The sequence below is a fragment of the Alternaria rosae genome, assembly GCF_020736505.1.
Source record: "Alternaria rosae strain MPI-PUGE-AT-0040 chromosome Unknown BKA58scaffold_1, whole genome shotgun sequence".
Classification (NCBI taxonomy): Eukaryota; Fungi; Ascomycota; class Dothideomycetes; order Pleosporales; family Pleosporaceae; genus Alternaria; species Alternaria rosae.
Genome location: NW_025763570.1, coordinates 966,303 through 983,329, shown reverse-complemented (window position 1 = coordinate 983,329; position 17,027 = coordinate 966,303). Strand labels below are relative to the sequence as shown.

Sequence of the window (17,027 nt, the reverse complement as noted above, 5' to 3'; positions counted from 1 at the left end):
GTGGAGAATACCAATTGATGGGCCTGGGGCTGGTAGCGATCACGCTTCATTAGGGGGCATTTCAGCCGCTGTGGAGTGGAATATGGGGTGCGTTTCCGGGGAACGAGTATATTGGGTGGCCTTCTATCCGGGGAAGTCACCGTACATGGGCGTTGTGGTGCGCTGACCTGGGATGGGAGCTGTTTTTCATCACATGCGATTGCATTGTCACCGATCACGATGAGCAGAAAACATCCGCCAATTGTGTGAAGCTTCTGAAGAGCAAGTTTGCCTTCTTTTGTGATCGAGGACATGTTTGTCTTTACAGTCAAGGTAAGTTGTGTTGGTCATCTTCTAAGGCAGAAGTCTTCATTTCGTACTGCATGTGGAGTGTCCTAGATGAGACCCACTCTGCCGATCAGGAAATCGTATATTATCCGACCAGCGGCCGAAAAAGCATCCAAAGGCGTAAGTTTCGTTCCACGCCTCTTCTCCCTCTTATATTTCCACCTTACTCAAGATCAGTGCTGCATCGCCGAAGTCCAGGTTTTTCATCTGCAGTGCGACAACCTTGCAGTGTCTGGAACAAGACTTCGATGGAAGATCAACTGATGTGGGAGCCCAGCGAGCAGAACTTGCAATCCGTATCTCACCAGCGAAGCCATCTACATCATGCCCCCGGTAGTATGTCTACGTGTCCTTCCCCATGGTGTCACGGAGACGCAGTGTATGGGGCCAAACCGGATCCATCATAGCGGCGGGAGATCCGATCTGAGCTTTTGTTCGACAGTTCCAGGAGAAGCAGATACCCTTTGCATTCACGCGTTTCGTCCGCATGAAGCCAGGGACCTGCCATCCAAACTCGTTGAGGAATCGGTGAAGTGTTTATTCCAGTCGCACTGAGTTGCCTCTGAAGAATGGAGTGTGTTTGTGTAGTTGCGGATTCTTTATCTCGATTAGATCGAATAAACGGCGAATCATGCAATGCACGTTGTATAGTTCATCCGTGTATCCTCTTCTCGTTATTCCCTCAGGCTTGGAAGTAGCCACAAAATGAATGTTTACATCGTCGAGGAAAAGTCCGAAGAGAGGATGAAACATGTCACACCATGCTGTTGTGAAGCTCGAGTTGCCACTCAAGGCGCACCTACGTAGACGGACTTCCACATTGACTTGGCGTAGATGAGCAAAGGGGTTTGTCTGACCAGTTGACTCCTGCTTGGGTTGAGCAACAATACTCGTGTAGCCTGTTCTCTGCTTCGATAATTGCTTGAACTTGTCGAGATATTTGCGATAGTTCTGGGTCGCGACATAAGAAAGCTCTTCGACGGCGAGCTTGCACGAGAGAACAAAGCCAGCATACTCGCTATCGTTTGACAAAGGTGGGAGCGCACCAAGCTCGATGTAAATGTAGATCTGTTCTCGGATATCCCACGGTAAGTCAAAGAACGGCCTGGGAAGTGGAGCGCGATACAGCAACTTGGTGCTCCACATCCCGGTTGATGATGTTGGTTGTCGGTTCCAAGTGGTGGGGTATGCGTTGTGGTCGCAGGTTCAGAGATTGGCAAGAGGGTGCTGCTGTCGAATAGTAGGGCTTTAGCAGCATGGAAGTGCTATAGCCAGTTGCAAGTGAGACCCCGACCTACCAAGCCAGGAAAGCGTGAAGAACTCACTCCAAGACAACACCACATAAGTGAAAGGAACGAGTTGTCAGGTCTCGAGCTCGATCGCGTCGGTTGTTTCTCATGACCTGGTAATGCCTAAGCTCGTGTGGCACACAGATGAGAGCAAGCAATCATTTGTAGAAATTCTGTCTTCATCATTCATAGATAATACACCCTCTAGATTACAGCCAACATGCTTCAGTCAACCTCGCTATAATATGCCATCTGCTAAACATTAGCTTATGCTTCGTCTTCGACCTCGTTATACTCACACACGCCTGCCAATGCAAAAAAATCTAGCACCAAATGCTTAACCCCGGCTGCAGGTGCATCCCTTCCTCTTTGCGGGATCGGTGCTTGGCCACCCCACACAGATTGCGCCGCCTGAACACACCTGGCCGCTAACACCGCAGTTGTCCTTTGAGCAGGGGCCAGAGTAGCCTTGTGGGAGAGGATCGGGCATAGCGACGGCAACGCTAGCGAGGAGGGTGGCGATGATGAAAGAGAAACGCATCTTGGAGATGTGGAATTGTAGTTAAGGTGTTGCAGATGCCGAGGATAGTTCGGGCGGGCTTTATAGAAGAGAGAACAGCAGGTCTTGGACTCTTGGTTCTCGTTGTATAGCGATTGGACAAGTGTTATATGTTGTATCGGTACAGATGGAAGGGAAGCGTCTGGTGATATATATTGGTAAAGCCGCGAGATGAAACAGTTTTGTGTTCTCGACACGCGGTGTTTACTCCGCTACTTATACCCTCTTCGCTGGCGTCGCAGATCCTGTGTGACGTACCCAGTCCGCTGGCACAGCTGTCAAAACACATACTCGAAGATCAGAAACAGGAAACGTGGGTATTCGATCGCTAGTGATAAGGCCGTAGTAGGAAAGGCCCAGGAGTGAAAGGAGGTACAGGCGGGGATTGCCCGTCCAATTCCGCTCGGGATGACGCGCAGTGCGTCGCTAAAGCGTGGAAACCTATCACGGGGCAGTGAAAAGCAGCGTTGTGTATGGCTGCTTGAACTGGGCAAGTCCAGATTTTGGACTGCGCGGCTCTAATCCGGGACGATCAAGGTCTTGAAGTCAATTGTCTTCGCATGCCGCGCACTTGGCTCCTTGGCTGCCAGCGGGCGGTAAGACGATAAGGCGCAGATCGTAGGCGGTGCTGAATAATGCCGGGTTGAAAATATCCTCTGCGGCTTTTTTTCGTAATGAACTTACGCGTATGTCTCAAGCAAAGGATGGCGATGCTCTTGGTCCTGTTGATAGCGCTGTCGGTGGTGTTGAAGTGAGACTACTATAGATTGCCGAGAGGATCCCAAACCCGCGTAGATTTCCAAGAAAGCCAAGATCATGCCTTGATTGCGATGCAACACTCACAAATTCCAGCAATACGTAGGTGGAGTCATGTAGGCAGATCTTGGGCCATAATGGATATATGAAAGTTGTTTGGAAATATCGAATCTTCATACTGACTCCTGAGCTCTAGAGAAGCGCGGCAGCTCTTGGGCAAGGTAATCGCCGGCTCAGCATGTCTGGGTCATATGGCGGTGCATGCTTGGTGATGGTAAGAATAGCGAAGGAGAGGCCGAAAGCATTCTGGAAATGCGAAATACTCATTGGGCGACGATGCGCGTCCTCACGATGCTCCGTTTTGGAGAGGTAGAGTGACGGAAGCACGGTTGGCTGTCAGAGGCGATGGCTTGACGCGTCGAAACGGGTGGCGCGTGCCTTGTGGCCTTATCGCCGAGGCAGCCACAGCTATCTCCAGGCATCATCATCACTCCGGACCCCATCTTCCCCACCATCAGCCAAGTACCATCACAACGTCCACAACGCCTACCTATCACTATGACAAACGACAACGATAATCTCCGACGCGACCACAGCCGACCCGAAGACAATCCTTTCATCGCCTTCCGCCGCTTCGCCGATTCCCAGGTCTCGTCGCTGCTCAACACTGTCTTCACGCTTCCCGCCACCATCGCCAACTACAACAACGCGCACCAAGCACGTGAGCAGTGTCTTTTTGGCAAGGCCGACTCAAGACAATGCGACAAGCTTCACGAGATTGAAGGTGACATCGCCGAGCTGCGCCACGAAGGCAGAGAACTGTTCAGAGTCGGCGATGTGCAAGCTGTCTTGCGCAACAGCGAGGAGCTGATGAGGCTCGGCCGCAAGGCTGACGACATAAGAATGGAAATACTCGGCAACGTAAGAAGAGGCGACGAGCAACAGGTCGCGCTACGCGACGATGCTAGCTTGGTTGAAAAGGTAGCCAACGAGAAGGGTCAAGAGTGGGGATGGTCGTGGGATTGGGGCTTTCCTCGGCCATTTGATCACGATGGCCGCAGTCCATCAGCCAACTCGGAGGAAGAAAGGTCAAAGGATTGGATGCAGTTGGAAAGATTGCTACGCATGCAGGCAGAGGCGAAGAGGCTGGCCGAGGAGTTCAACGACAAGGCCTGGGATGACCGCGAGGCGGAAGTTGCCAGATTCAACAACTATGAATCTTGCCCAGAAGATGGCAAGCCTCGCGTCTGGTCATGGTCCAAATCGTGGCAGTGGCCGCCTCCAGCAGACGCGTCTCATACCGACGACCCCGCATACTCTCCCCGCGCACTCGAGCAGGACCGCGAGATGAACAAGGCCGGCGTACCTTGGCAGGCAGCCTACGAGGACCTGCTAGCAGAGCAAGGCGAAGTCTCACATTGTATGATGAGGGGAGACCGACCGGCTTGGGGACCAAGGAAGATACCTATTACGCAACAACAGCTAGAGGAGACGATGCAGGGGAAGCTGGAGCCCGAATGTCCTAGCGCCATGGAGTCTGATGCGTCTGACAACTACTGGGCTCATGGAAAGATCCCGATCACCCATCGCCAACTGGAGGAGCACATGGACCGCAACGACGCGCCCAGCTGCCCTCACCTTGGGACATACGACGAGCCAAGTTACGAGTATAGCCACGATCACGAAGACCAACATGACGATCCGCCTACGCCGAAACAAGACCGGTTCCCTTACGCCGACACAGTCAGACGTGACACATACAACACTGTTCTAGATGCAGCACAAGAGAGAGATGAGGACCCAGAGACCGAGCTGGATGCATACGAACGCATGGAGGCTGTGTCGCAGCCTTCACCCTCAGTCTCCGGGCCTATCTCGGTAACATCTGCGGTCGCTGAGCGGATGAAGGAGGACAAGCCTTCGATTCTTTCGACACTTACGACGACCGAGCGGACCGTAGCTTCTGACGGCTCAATTACGACCAAAGTCGTGCTCAAGAAGCGCTTCGCTGATGGACGAGAAGAGAGCTCGGAGACTGTGCATACCCAGCGCGGCCAAGAGACCGAAACACAGCAGCGCGATGCTTGGAAGGCATTCCACGACTGCCAGCCCAGGCCAGCCGAGCCAGAGAACCAAGAGCAGAAGAAGAAGAGGAGTGGATGGTTCTGGTCTAGCTAGACCTGCCGTATGGGTGAAGGGTGTTTGCACGTGTGATACGAGTGTTGATCTATTTATGGGTGCTTGGCGAAATCTTGGGCTGGGCGTTGCTGTTGAATTTGCGAATGCCGCTCGCTCTTGTTGTTGGTAAACGTTGTCGTGTTGTTTGCTTTTTGCACTTTCGAATACCTAGCAGCGCATACCCCTCTCAATCAGATACAATTTTACCTTTTCCCACTCATCGGAGCGAATCAGATTTACTTCCTGCTGATGAGACATCGCTGTAGTACATACGTGAGACCTACGAACAGATGTGACAATACGGCTTTCGACAATTTTCCTGACCACAGCCTACCTCGTATCACTCAGAGCAGGACAGTATTTGCAAGTAAAAGACATCATAAATTCGTGATGAATACTAAGAAAGCACATGCCCCGCCATCAAGGCGAGATCGGGACGGTCACAGGATCAGATACCATCCTGCTATGCTGCGACACCGCAACACTCTTGCTCCTCTCCTTGACACTCATCGTCTCCGGGACGATGGTCGGCGCCCTCGAGACTCCATCGTCCCAGCCATTGCCATTCGACTCCGTTTTCTCGAGGCCCCATACCCCATCTGCAATGACACGCGCTTTGTACTTGATGATAAGACCTACGGTCACAGGTCCGAAGATGGTGTTGAGCACAATGGCCCATACGGCGGTGATGAAGGCTTCTTTGGACAGATACGGTGTGTTGTTCAGACCAATCTGTACAACGAGCAGACCGATCTCACCACGCGCTACCATGGCGGAACCGAGGAGCATGGCCGGCCAGAATGTGGTGGTGAAGCACTCGCGGATAGACATGCCTGGTGGTCTGCGGAAGATGGTAGCGAAAGGTATGACAAGGCCGACCACGACTTTAGATACCAGCATAAGTAATGTATACACAAATCCCTTCCAGAACGCCTCAGCGGTCCAAAGATCGATGAAGGGGATAGCAAAGCCAATCGATGCGAAGAAGAGAGGTTGCAGGAGGTACTTGACAGCGTCGAGGAAGTACTTCTCAAACGTATGCATGAACGTAGGGCATATATACGGCTCACCCGCATCGTCGTACTCGGTGGCTTCAGCAATAGACCGCGCTTCCGCTTCCTCTGCGTCTTCGCGCGAAGGCGGGTGGAAGGGACCTGTCGGGTGCTTGGATGGGAGGTAGGTGAGGAATGCGCCGGCCATGAAGGACCCGTAGAGAACGGAGGTACCGCCGAAGCCTGTGATGCTGAGGAAAGCACACAGCACAAAGATCATGATGATGACGTTGACGACGTGGCGTTTGCGCGTCTTGGGGAGGCGTGGCTCGATGAACTTTCGGTATACAGGTGCGAGTGCCCATTTGTTTAGGACGGGAGTGAGGATTGCTAGGAGGCCGGATACTAGTGTTGGTCGCCCGATCAGCCAGCCTAGGTTCGGGGAGTCTTCGCCTCCGAGGGCGCCTAGTTGGCCGATTACACTGAGGGATGTTAGTGATACTCTGTGGCTGCAGAGAACTTTGTGCCTTACCTAGCCATCACTAGACCGGATACATCGTCGAATACAGCCGCGCTGACCAGAACGGTACCGACTCGAGTGTCTGCGAAGCTGATCTCCTTTGAGCTCTTCCCTAGCACCACGAACGTTGTTCCAAGAGAGGTAACGGAGAGCGCAGCCCCAACGATGAAGGTCTCGATCGCTCCATACCCAAAGCCGACATATAGCAGCAAGTACGTAAGTCCAATAGGAGCGACGACGCCGATAGTTGCCGCAATAGCAGAGAGGCCAAAGTTTGCCTTGAGCAGATCCAGTCGGACGGCGAGGGCGCCTTCGAAGATGATGAGAACAAGTCCAATGTATCCCAGGGCAATAAAAGCTTCCTGCCAGGCGATGGGTATCATGTCACCACCGATAGGTAATCCGTAGATCAGACCGACTATGATTTGGCCTATAAGACCAGCGCGAAATACGCGGTTCGAAAGCCATTCGCCAAAGGAAAGCCAAAAGAAAAACGAAACGAGAACCAGGATTTGGATGACTGCCAAAGATTAGCAATTGCGAAACCTGATGAGGAAGTAGAGATCTTACTATTCGGCTCATGATACTGCAAAAAGCCTTCTGTCGCCGGAGTCGAAGTGTCACCAGCCATGTTGCAAACCGTCTTGATAGTGTAAAAACGCGAAGATCGCTTGCCTATTCCAGGCCCTACACGACGACCACTGCGTCTTTAAACACATCTACAGCCAGCCAGCCAGCCAGCTTATCGCTCCGCGTCAACACATGTTTCGCACCTCGCATCCTGATGTCTTGGGGATACATGTGGCGGTCGGCCAAGGCGTGCGCAGATGCGGGCCTGATGTCTGGGCTGAGGCAAAGATATGCTCGCACGTGGAGACGAGTCAGTGATGCAAGCGTCGCGCAGCCTGAAAAATGCCTGCTTATCAAGGGATTACCTCCCGCTCTGTAAGGGATGCGGCTATACTTGTGATGAGAGGCTGCTTGGCGTTTCCGCTCCGCGCTTGGCCGGAGGCTGAAACGGTATCTCCGCTTTAAGGCCAAACAGGAAGTGTCGGAGGCGCCTTCTCGATCTAGGGAATTGAGTCAAGCGAGGTTGCGGCGGACGCGATGTGAGTCAGTCGCGGGAGGAGCGTGAGGGCGGAAACCTGGTGTTCGGAATCGTTGGTCTACTTTCTGGCACAGTGACACGCTCCGGGCGCCTGTATAGTATCGATTACCAACGAACTTCAGTGCCTTATGAAATTAGTTGAAAGATGCATCCCCTTCCAATAAAGAAACCCGTGTAGCAATCTTGGCGGCACTGGACCTGTGACCGTCACCGCTAGATACTACGAGGCCGAATGCAGGCGGATGTGGAAAGCTTTGTGTTTCGAAGAAAGTGAGGACATCAAACCCAGAACATCTACCACAGTGCGGTAACCGGGAAAGAGAGAGGCTGGCGTAGCCTCAGAGCACTAATGCAGATGCAGTTGCGTGCAGCTCAACGGAAGGGGCGGAGAATCACGAGACGCGACGTGCAAAAGTACGCTAGTCCACATTCGACGAAACTCCTCGTCGTGCTATTGCTCCAACATCACTGGAATAAATCATCGCTCCCGTGTACATCATTACGGGGTCCTGTTAAAGTCCCACCGACGCGTCAATTTATTCCACGCTATGATTACCGCCTTAATACCACACGCATGTGCATGTAAGCGCCGGCCCTCGGTCTTCGCACGCAGCACTGCTCTGCCGCAATCTCATCCCGAGCCACCTGGGCACAGTAAAAAGCCCAACGATCCAAACAAGGCCTCTTGAGCTCCTACAATCTGTATGCAAATCTTTCACCACTACATAGAGCTCTCGACATATTTTGAGGTGCATTGCGATACCTTCTTCGTCGTCACCTACGCCGCCATGCGTGCATTGCTCCGAAAATGGCAGCGGAAAAAGCCCGAACCGACGACGACAATCAAACCAGGCCAAGACGCCAAATCGATACCACGACCAAAATTACCGAGAGGTGAGCCTCTCGAGCAGAAGCAGTGTGTGCTTTTCGGGAAGCTGTCGGCTGAAATGCGACTGCTCATCTACGAGGAGGCTCTCGCTGACCCGCAGCGTCTGCTGCACATTTTGCACGTTACCCCAATTGGGGTGAACATGCATCCTCAGATCCAAGAGGAGGCGCTTCACTTCTTCTATCAAGCGGCAGAGTTCAGTGTTGGTGACGGCAATGAATACACAACCCCATTTCACGAATCGACATCGCACATGTCCAGCATCTTGTCGATGGAGAAGACGCGCAACCATTACTGTGTCCGGCATTTCCGGGCTTTATCGACCGAATAGGGATACAACTTCTACAGACTCTTTCGCAGGTTCCTTGGATAACTTAAAAGATTCTGCTGACTTATTTACAGACTTTGTGGGTCTGTTTACAGAATCTGTGGAGATCACACTGAACGATACTCAACGAAAACTCATTCGAAATATCACAGATAATGATTTGGTTCGCCTTCTACGTCTTTCAGCGCGACTTCACCTGGACTCTGGTTCAATGACTCGCATCGAAGAACAAGCTCACCTCCAAGCGTTACAAGACTTGCAGGAAGCGTCGTATGGCATCAGCTATGTCCAGATGCATTTCCAGCTGGCACGGCAAGCTTGCCAGTCCAGATTGCTTGGAAATTCTCGAGACACGAACCATCATTTCGTAGTCAGCCGCTGGATCTTGGCAAAACCCATACTTGTCCCCCCTTCCATACGCTTCACACCTGCCCGCTCGGTAGCCAAGAAGTCTGGATCGCACGCTGTGGGGCAGGAATCAGGATCTTTACATACTATGAATTTGCCACATTGGATAGACAACCATGACAACCTTGAGCATCAACCGCAGACGATCATGACGACGGCTATGGCATGTCGCCGTAGCGGAATCGGGCTAAAAGACGGTGTTCTATAGGCGCTCGCTCCTGTCTCCTCCAATTAGGCATCGCTGCTAGAGACGAGAGCCCTGCCCGAAAGCGCGATACCGTCTAGGTCACAAGACGATGCCATGGCCTTTATGTGATTCAACACATCACGAATGTAGGCTGATCCGTCTATCGGCTCGCCCTTGTCCTCTCCCGGCACTTACACTCTAGTGTACGTCTATATTTAATTGCACAATTACGCCCTGCGCTAGACACATCACAAGTTTCAGGCCCCCCGTTCTTACCACCAGGCCATTGTAACGATCTTCTTGCTGTCATTTTTGAATCGAGCATCACATTTACATTACCTCTAAGTTGTCTCTTTACGCCTACACCAACGCGCCATATTGAAGGAATACGAAACAGTATCACCAACCGAAAAACTCTTGGTATACATATCGCCTCGCCCACCAGACCACAACCTCCCTATCAACCATGTTTGAACATTTCGCACCCAGGCACGTCCCACCTCTCCTTCTCGCCAGCATCTGGACAGTCGGCGGGCTGATGTCTTTTACCCACGGGCCCGAACAAGCTATCTTGGCGTACGGTCTCTCCAAAAGCATCGCAGCTTCAAAGGCAGCTTGGCCTCTCATCAAGATCGAAGGTTCGCGCGTCAGCACTATCGGTATGGCAATCTGGGGAATTTATCTAGGGGGCCATTTGGAAGCCATGGATACGCTGCTTGCTTGCATTGGATGGATGGCGATCATTGACGGTGTGGTATGCGCGAAGGATGGGTCTCCAGAGTCTGCTAGGATGCGTGCGACGTATCAGGGTGTGGTTGCGCTTTGGGGTTTACTGGGTATGACTTCGGGGAAGTACTTCTAGATCAAACTTTGAGGTCGGGCTGACACCAACTCATACGCCCGCGATGTATACTCATGTTCAACTAAAAGATACGTTGCTGGCTCATGTCCAATATACGGCGGGTGTTTCTGAGCCGCTTGATATATCTCTTCAGCCAAACTTTGCCGTCTATTTCCATTCCAAAGTACGAACCGAGTACCTTGTTCCTGAGTTCACGATCTGATGCCGTTACCCAACCGCAATGAGCATCGATCTCTTGATACCGCCTCTCCATATCGGCGACTATTTTCCACACTCGCTCAACTGGATCGCGGTCTTCTGCTGTACTCGGGGTGGCTTCCATGAAGCGGTAACAGAGCGAGTCGACTTCCTTTAGTTTACCAAAAATGATTCCCTCCAGCTTACTGATCTTGCGAACTAGATCTTCGAACTCCGATGGAGGCTCCTTGCGCGGTTCGTGAGTTCGCTGTTCTGTGTTCATAATTATGTCGAGGTGCAGATGCGTATGACCAGCTCCGTAGTAGACAATGGAGTGTTAGATGCTGAGTTGGGCCATCAAGGCATACGCGATTTTCTTAGATGAGCATACGACTTTAGAGTGTGACTAGGTGTACTTCACATGTATTTCGGCGCTACGTCGCTACTTCGATTGCTCGCCTTGCCTTATCTGCTAACGCCATGGAATATCAGTACAGCAGTCATATCTACACTCTTCGATTCTTGAGTACCAGCCGTTGAATGGTCCAACTCAAATCAAGTACCAAAACCCCAATTATCAGTCTTCATCTTCACAACCATCAGCTTTCAGCTTTCTTTGAAACATCTTTTCCAAACCACTCATGACCTCCCTCGCCTTCTCTTTCCTATTCCAAGCCTCTATCAGCTTATCTTTTTGGTATCATTTCTCTCTCTCTTTCTCGTCGCACTTCAAGCCGTATAGTAGTGTCTTTATATCTTGCTCCAAGATCTAGCCTGAAACGGACTCTTGAAACCGCTCAATCCCATTACAAGCCGCATCGAAAATACTGCGTATTTCCATGCGCTTCTTCTTGTGGAGTCCCTCATTGCTTCTACTGGTTTTCCCTTTGCCGATTTCGCAGATAACCCAAGATGGACCCTGGTGCCGGTTGCCGGTTGCCGGTGCGCGCTGGCTCTCTCAGAAAACAACCAATGCTCGCATCCGTAAGCTTTCGTCCAGAGCCATAGTAACATTGGTAATATTTGTTTTCCTAACTGTTCTCCTGTTAGTAGCATATCAATATTGCACTTCGACGGCAAACATGCAGCTAGGACAGAGTTCGCCTGCTGGGGTCAGTGGCAATTCAGAGACCCCCTTCCTCTTTTTCTCAATCTGCTCGAGTCAAGGTGTCAACTCCTTTTTGTAATTTTCGTGTTCACCGAGAACTCTCTTGACTTGCGCGAGCGTGAGAGAAGCTTCGTAGGTAGAATAAATCTATGCCATGTTGATGGAGAGCTCCGACTTTTCGATAGTACGTGAAGGATTCACGAAATTCTTGCGATGGTTCTGTAGGAAGCTATGACTGTGCCATATTGTCCTCTGCACGAACAATCATACACAAGCTGTGACTCCGAAAACGTGACGAGCCGGCATTGAGTCAAAGCGCGTCACGGCCACCATCCAAATGGCACGATCGACAAAGAACAGAAGCATAGACACTGTTCCTTGCAGAAATCTCGCTTACACCGCCTTCAACAAAAGCAAACACGTCGCTGCTGTTGTTGTGAAGCCTTATCTACTGTTGAGGCGCCGCCCTCCCGAGACGATGCATGCTTCTACAAAACCACGGCTTGCGCGTCCACCCGAAATGGAGCATCAAAGTCATCTCCGCCGTCATGTCAACACTACACCCAACACCTCGGGCAACACTTCTCTCTATCACCTTCTGGGAAATCCTTCCCTCACATTACGACAAGATCATAAACCGCTGGTCAAAAATCGCACACCTACATCACGAAACAAAGTCTGACATCCTCGCCACCGAACACGCAGGTGCCGTAGCCTCCACCAAAGCCGAACTGCAGATGCTGGAGCAGGATGTGGAGCAGTATCGGAAGCTAGTAAATGGAATCGACATCACGGATATTGCAGGAACTTATGTTGTGGGAGGGATGTCGCGGCATCGCGCATTGGAGATCGCCAAGGAAGACAAGAAGGATTTGGAAGAGAGTCTGGAGATGATCAAGGAGAAAGTGAAAGAGGTCAGGGCCGATGTGAGGTACGGATTCGAAGAGGGAGAGTTGGACTGGTCGATGTGTCCCTAGAGGCTGGATTCCGCTTCAAATGTCAAGGTTTTGAGCCGCAGATCAAGCTCGAGACAATGCAAAACTGTCAGTATGGAATGCCAGTAGGCTAGCTGTTGGGTAATGTACAGAGTACGACTAAACGCGAATATCATTGTACAATGATACCTCTCGACTCACATATTCAGATGTGTAATTATCCACCCATGAAGTCAAAATCTGCTTCTCCCTTCACGCTGTGGTTTACAAAAGCAGGCCAGCAAACAGAGATATGCGATGCATGTTAAAAACCGCAGCGGCAACAGTCAACACAATGAGCGACGCCCACAACCCTCAAAACCGCCAACTGAGAGACCTGACATCCGTATTAATGGACCTCGAGGATCGAGCCGACCAGGTACTGAGAACTCTTTACTTGCTCAAGCAGCTAGAAAACGAATTTGGAGCTATCGAGACAGCCGTAGAGCAGCAAGACTATGTTGATCTTATCCGCTCACACACCGAAAAAATGGAGGCGAACTTGGAGGTCATGGAGTGGAAGAGCGAGTTGCTAGACGATGACCGAGTCCGTGACTGGATAAACAACGGCAGAGATGACACAGAAACGGAGAACAGAAACGGTTTTTGTTACAGCGGAAAAGGCGCGGGTGTGAAGATACCGTAAACGTCGTCGAGTTAAGAGACGCGCTACCAGGTGCCATCTGCAAACTTCTTGCGTCGACATGCCCTTACTGCCGCTGGCATGAGTGTCGCTAAGCGTACTACTCGAACGAGCAACCCCACTCGACAGGCTCTGGCAGATGCGCAGTGTTCGGAATGTTGCCGCTCTCTCGAAATTCGACAATCTTTCTTTCTCCATGCTCCTCTTTGACTACCGCGAATGCTGCATTCGTGAAGTACAGGTCGCGTTTGACACGGGTCTGGAACCCACCGGCCCACCCGATCATATAAACGAAGCCACCCTTATCGCCATTTATGTTGGGTACACCGAGGGTGTTGATGAATCCATGCTTGAAGGGGGCGAAAGCTATGCCGAGGGTCGCGTTGAAGGTCGTATAAAGTCGCCGTGAGCCATCGAAGTCGTAATGCGTGTCGTTAAAGGTGAACTTGATGTCTTTCGAGAATGATTTCGCATGGCCGTTGGGCCAGTCCGTGTTCGCAGGATATGGATAGAACCCTATTATCATGTCAGCATGATGAGGCCGTTTATACATTGTCTTTTCGACGTACCATTGACTGCGCATTCTAACCAATTGCTAAGTTGAATGCTCGCATTTGCTTTTGGGGAGTCGGCCAACGAGCAAGGATCGATTGCCTCAGTCAAGAGCTTGGGCGTATTTGAACCGAGTACCTCTTGCGGTGAAATATCGAATGCTGCGATAGATGCGAACAAACCGTATGCGGTGGCTTCAAATACGTCAGGTGTGATCAGAACTGTGATTACAAGCCTCTTACCAAGGAACGGGAGGTAGCGCATGATGTTATCTCTTATGACCAGGAAGGTTGAAAGCTGAGGAGTGTTGATCAGGAACCAGGTAGTTTGTGCGGCATGCTTATAAGTAGACGGTCACCTCGTTGCCTGCAGTCGAGGCTGACGAGGCTGACGGGCTGAAAGCGCGATGAGTGTAACGTTAACACAAGACAGGCAAGTGACCGGGGCGATGGCGGCTTGGAGCTGAGTGGCTCCTCATCCGTTCGCAACATAGCGACCAATCAAAACAAGAGAGCACATCATGTACCTGAGAATGAGGATGCAGGTTGAAGGTATTGATTAGTGGTGTCAGCTACGAAGCTATCGGAAGCTGCCTTCCGTGCCGATGCGCACCGCGTCATTTTCGCGCCATCGCTGCCAGAGCTTCATCCTAGGCAGCGCGCGCAAAGAAAGAGCTCTTCCCAAATAGCCCACCCACTCCTCTCGACTTCTTGCCCATCTCAACAGTAGTCCTCTTATTGACGACTGCGAAACTACTTGTCCTCATGGCTTTCGCGTTCGGATCAGTCTTGAATGCGCCGCTTGGGGGCGCACCGCCTATGGGCGTGGGCGGCGTATCGGACATCTCAACAGCCTCTCTCTCCGCCCCGGACATCTCGGCAATCTGAGACGTCTGCGGCATCTGTGCAGGCATCCATTCTACCCTAATCGACTCATCGCGACTAAGCTTCTGGTCGTCAAACCACAGCTCGAAGCGGATATCTGCGGGTCCGATCAAGACGCGTACCGAGTACTCGATGCGCAGATAGTGCTTCTGCAACGACCAGAAGTGCTTGTTCTTCTCTTGGAATTTCTTCTCGTCCGCAGCAGAGAGGTCTGAATTTATCTCGCACAGAATGCGCGTGTCTGCAAGCTATTAGCAACCCTGACGGGTAAAGCGGACGACCCTCTGTACACATACATTGGTTCATTTGGTCTGGCAACATCGTCGCATCCAAGTCACTCTCGATGACAGTCGTCGGGAATGCCCTTCGCGGATCGCCCGGGTCGACCTTCTTGATGAAGTTGTGCTCGATTGGTTTATCCACGCTTACTGGCGCGCCTTTCTTGACAAACCACGCTATCGACTGTGTGATGTACAGCTTGTTGTTCAGTGGATCGCGAACAAGTTCCTTCCCTTGATGATCGGGGTTTTTCTTATCAAACGCAATCTTGCAGACAGTGCCGTACGACGCTCGACAGCAACGCCATCCAAGGACCGATCGTGATGTCAGGATCTTTCGCATACGATCGCTGACCAGACCTTTACACACAGCGAGCTGAGGATCAGGTGCTATGCTCACGGAGATCGACTCGGCGTTCGGAAAAGAGGTGCGCGCATAGTACTTTCGGAGCTGCGACTGCACATATGCGCTATTGCCCAGCCCACCACTAAGAACGAGATGCGCTACATGCTCTCTTGGAAACTTTTGAAACAGCGATTGCAGCTGCGTGTCGATGAGTTTGAACAACTTCGCAATCTGCTTGTCGAACAGGCGCTGCAGATCTTGCCGTTCAAAAGTCATCTCACCATTGCGAATTCGAACTTCCGGATCAGAGTTGCTGTACGTTTGTGGGACGCGCGGAATCCCTATACTGAACAACGGCGTATCGTCTGGAGCGCCGTACTCACACTTTACGGCTTGGAAGTCTCGACTTTTCATCATCTCCCACCCGGCATCCGCAGGGTCGACTGGTAGAGGATTTGTACTGTGTGCGAGCGTCAACCGATGCATCACCAGCCTCTCGAACTCGTAATCAATAGCAGCGGATCCGATGGTCTCGCCAAATACGACGTCCATCTGCTGAAGATCGATAGTCTGGTTGACCGTGCCAGTGACTTTCAGCACACTAAGATCTGTTGTTCCACCTCCGGCGTCGCAGACTAGTAGGACGTCGTTCTCGCGGAATATGCCCGGTGCTTCAGTGGAGACATGTACAGCAGCGGCTTCGGCTTCCGTCAAGCCAATTGCCACTTCGTGGTGCGGATGCGTACCATAGCCCGCCTCTTTCACCAGCCTTTTGAAGTTCTCTACAGTTGGCATCGGAGCCCACGTGGTAGGAACGCTGAAGATGAACTCAATCCTAGCCTCTTCCCAGCCGATGCCAGAAAGCTCTCCGCCAAGCTTGAACGACAAGTACTCGTACATCTTCCGCAGATAGTCGCCATACCATTTCTCGACCTCTTGTAAGTTTTCGGGCGCGCCTTCCGGATCTTCCATCTGCTTTCGGTGGAGCTTCTCTGGGTCGAGGCATGTCTTGAACCACTCTTTGTACTCCTTGTCGTCGGCTGCGGTCTCTGCGGCAGTCTCTGAAAGGAAGCCCCATGATGACGGGTCCTTCGACCCAATTGGGTAGACGACGACCGTCGGGACTTTGTTTTCATTCGCTTGGAATCGTCCAGGCCACTTCTGCACCCAACGAACAGTTTCACTGCCTATGGAGAGGTTCACATATGCTACGCCGGTACCTGGAGAGATGTATCAGCCTTGGACTGCAGATGATGTAGGAAGGGGCACGTGATCCAACAGCACACACTAAGCCGAATCGGCAATCGCATCCCTGTGCGCCATTCCCAGCCTCGCCAAAACTTACAGGTCATCCCCAGGTCTACACCCACGATCATGTGCGGTCGCTCATTTCGCTCCATCTTGTCTCGTTGTCGGTGACGCGGTCTTTGTTGTTGCCTTCCCGCCTGATCACGTATCTATAAGATGCAGAGACGATGCAGGTGCCTTGAGGCGGCCCCTATGTCTCAGCCTTGCGGCACAGCGTCTTCTCGACCGACCACAACACGCGCCATTTCGGCCCCCATGTATCTTGGACCCAAGAATACGCGCTTTATGCATGCCGAGTGCGCCTTGGGGGCCGCAATGAGGCACATTGCATGCTACCGAATAGCTGGTTGATTG

The 17,027-nt window shown here is 51.8% G+C and overlaps 8 protein-coding genes across 8 annotated transcripts; 5 read left to right on the top strand and 3 right to left on the bottom strand.

The window, feature by feature from the left end:
* Window positions 1-1,912: 1,912 nt before the first annotated feature.
* BKA58DRAFT_6160 (uncharacterized protein) lies at window positions 1,913-2,251 on the bottom strand. The gene has a single exon (XM_046175629.1). The coding sequence runs from the start codon at window positions 2,155-2,157 to the stop codon at window positions 1,954-1,956; it is 204 nt and encodes a 67-aa protein (XP_046030540.1). The 5' UTR covers window positions 2,158-2,251; the 3' UTR covers window positions 1,913-1,953.
* A 1,238-nt stretch (window positions 2,252-3,489) lies between these two features.
* Window positions 3,490-5,325, top strand: BKA58DRAFT_327762 (uncharacterized protein; the record flags this gene model as incomplete). The annotated part of the gene is made up of 2 exons (XM_046168113.1): window positions 3,490-4,125; window positions 4,171-5,325. The coding sequence occupies 2 exons, from the start codon at window positions 3,490-3,492 to the stop codon at window positions 5,107-5,109; spliced, it is 1,575 nt and encodes a 524-aa protein (XP_046030539.1). The 3' UTR covers window positions 5,110-5,325.
* Window positions 5,326-5,487: 162 nt separating this feature from the next.
* On the bottom strand, window positions 5,488-7,366 carry BKA58DRAFT_6147 (Cation/H+ exchanger). The gene is made up of 3 exons (XM_046175625.1): window positions 7,192-7,366; window positions 6,634-7,141; window positions 5,488-6,583 (listed from the first exon to the last, which is right to left on the bottom strand). Exons 1-3 carry the CDS (start codon window positions 7,250-7,252, stop codon window positions 5,530-5,532), a joined length of 1,623 nt encoding a protein of 540 aa, XP_046030538.1. The 5' UTR covers window positions 7,253-7,366; the 3' UTR covers window positions 5,488-5,529.
* Window positions 7,367-8,517: 1,151 nt separating this feature from the next.
* On the top strand, window positions 8,518-9,785 carry BKA58DRAFT_445893 (uncharacterized protein). Its single transcript, XM_046174162.1, has one exon. The coding sequence runs from the start codon at window positions 8,834-8,836 to the stop codon at window positions 9,560-9,562; it is 729 nt and encodes a 242-aa protein (XP_046030537.1). The 5' UTR covers window positions 8,518-8,833; the 3' UTR covers window positions 9,563-9,785.
* BKA58DRAFT_6133 (uncharacterized protein) lies at window positions 9,786-10,434 on the top strand. Its single transcript, XM_046175621.1, has one exon. It carries the CDS (start codon window positions 10,008-10,010, stop codon window positions 10,401-10,403), a length of 396 nt encoding a protein of 131 aa, XP_046030536.1. The 5' UTR covers window positions 9,786-10,007; the 3' UTR covers window positions 10,404-10,434.
* Window positions 10,435-12,236: 1,802 nt separating this feature from the next.
* BKA58DRAFT_433431 (uncharacterized protein) lies at window positions 12,237-12,665 on the top strand (the record flags this gene model as incomplete). Its single annotated transcript, XM_046173187.1, has 1 exon — window positions 12,237-12,665. The coding sequence occupies one exon, from the start codon at window positions 12,237-12,239 to the stop codon at window positions 12,663-12,665; it is 429 nt and encodes a 142-aa protein (XP_046030535.1).
* Window positions 12,666-12,957: 292 nt separating this feature from the next.
* On the top strand, window positions 12,958-13,308 carry BKA58DRAFT_433430 (uncharacterized protein; the record flags this gene model as incomplete). Its single annotated transcript, XM_046173186.1, has 1 exon — window positions 12,958-13,308. The coding sequence occupies one exon, from the start codon at window positions 12,958-12,960 to the stop codon at window positions 13,306-13,308; it is 351 nt and encodes a 116-aa protein (XP_046030534.1).
* Window positions 13,309-13,405: 97 nt separating this feature from the next.
* BKA58DRAFT_306443 (uncharacterized protein) lies at window positions 13,406-16,765 on the bottom strand (the record flags this gene model as incomplete). The annotated part of the gene is made up of 5 exons (XM_046167113.1): window positions 13,406-13,821; window positions 13,996-13,997; window positions 14,748-14,982; window positions 15,038-16,585; window positions 16,711-16,765. The coding sequence occupies 5 exons, from the start codon at window positions 16,763-16,765 to the stop codon at window positions 13,406-13,408; spliced, it is 2,256 nt and encodes a 751-aa protein (XP_046030533.1).
* Between the last annotated feature and the right edge of the window lie 262 nt (window positions 16,766-17,027).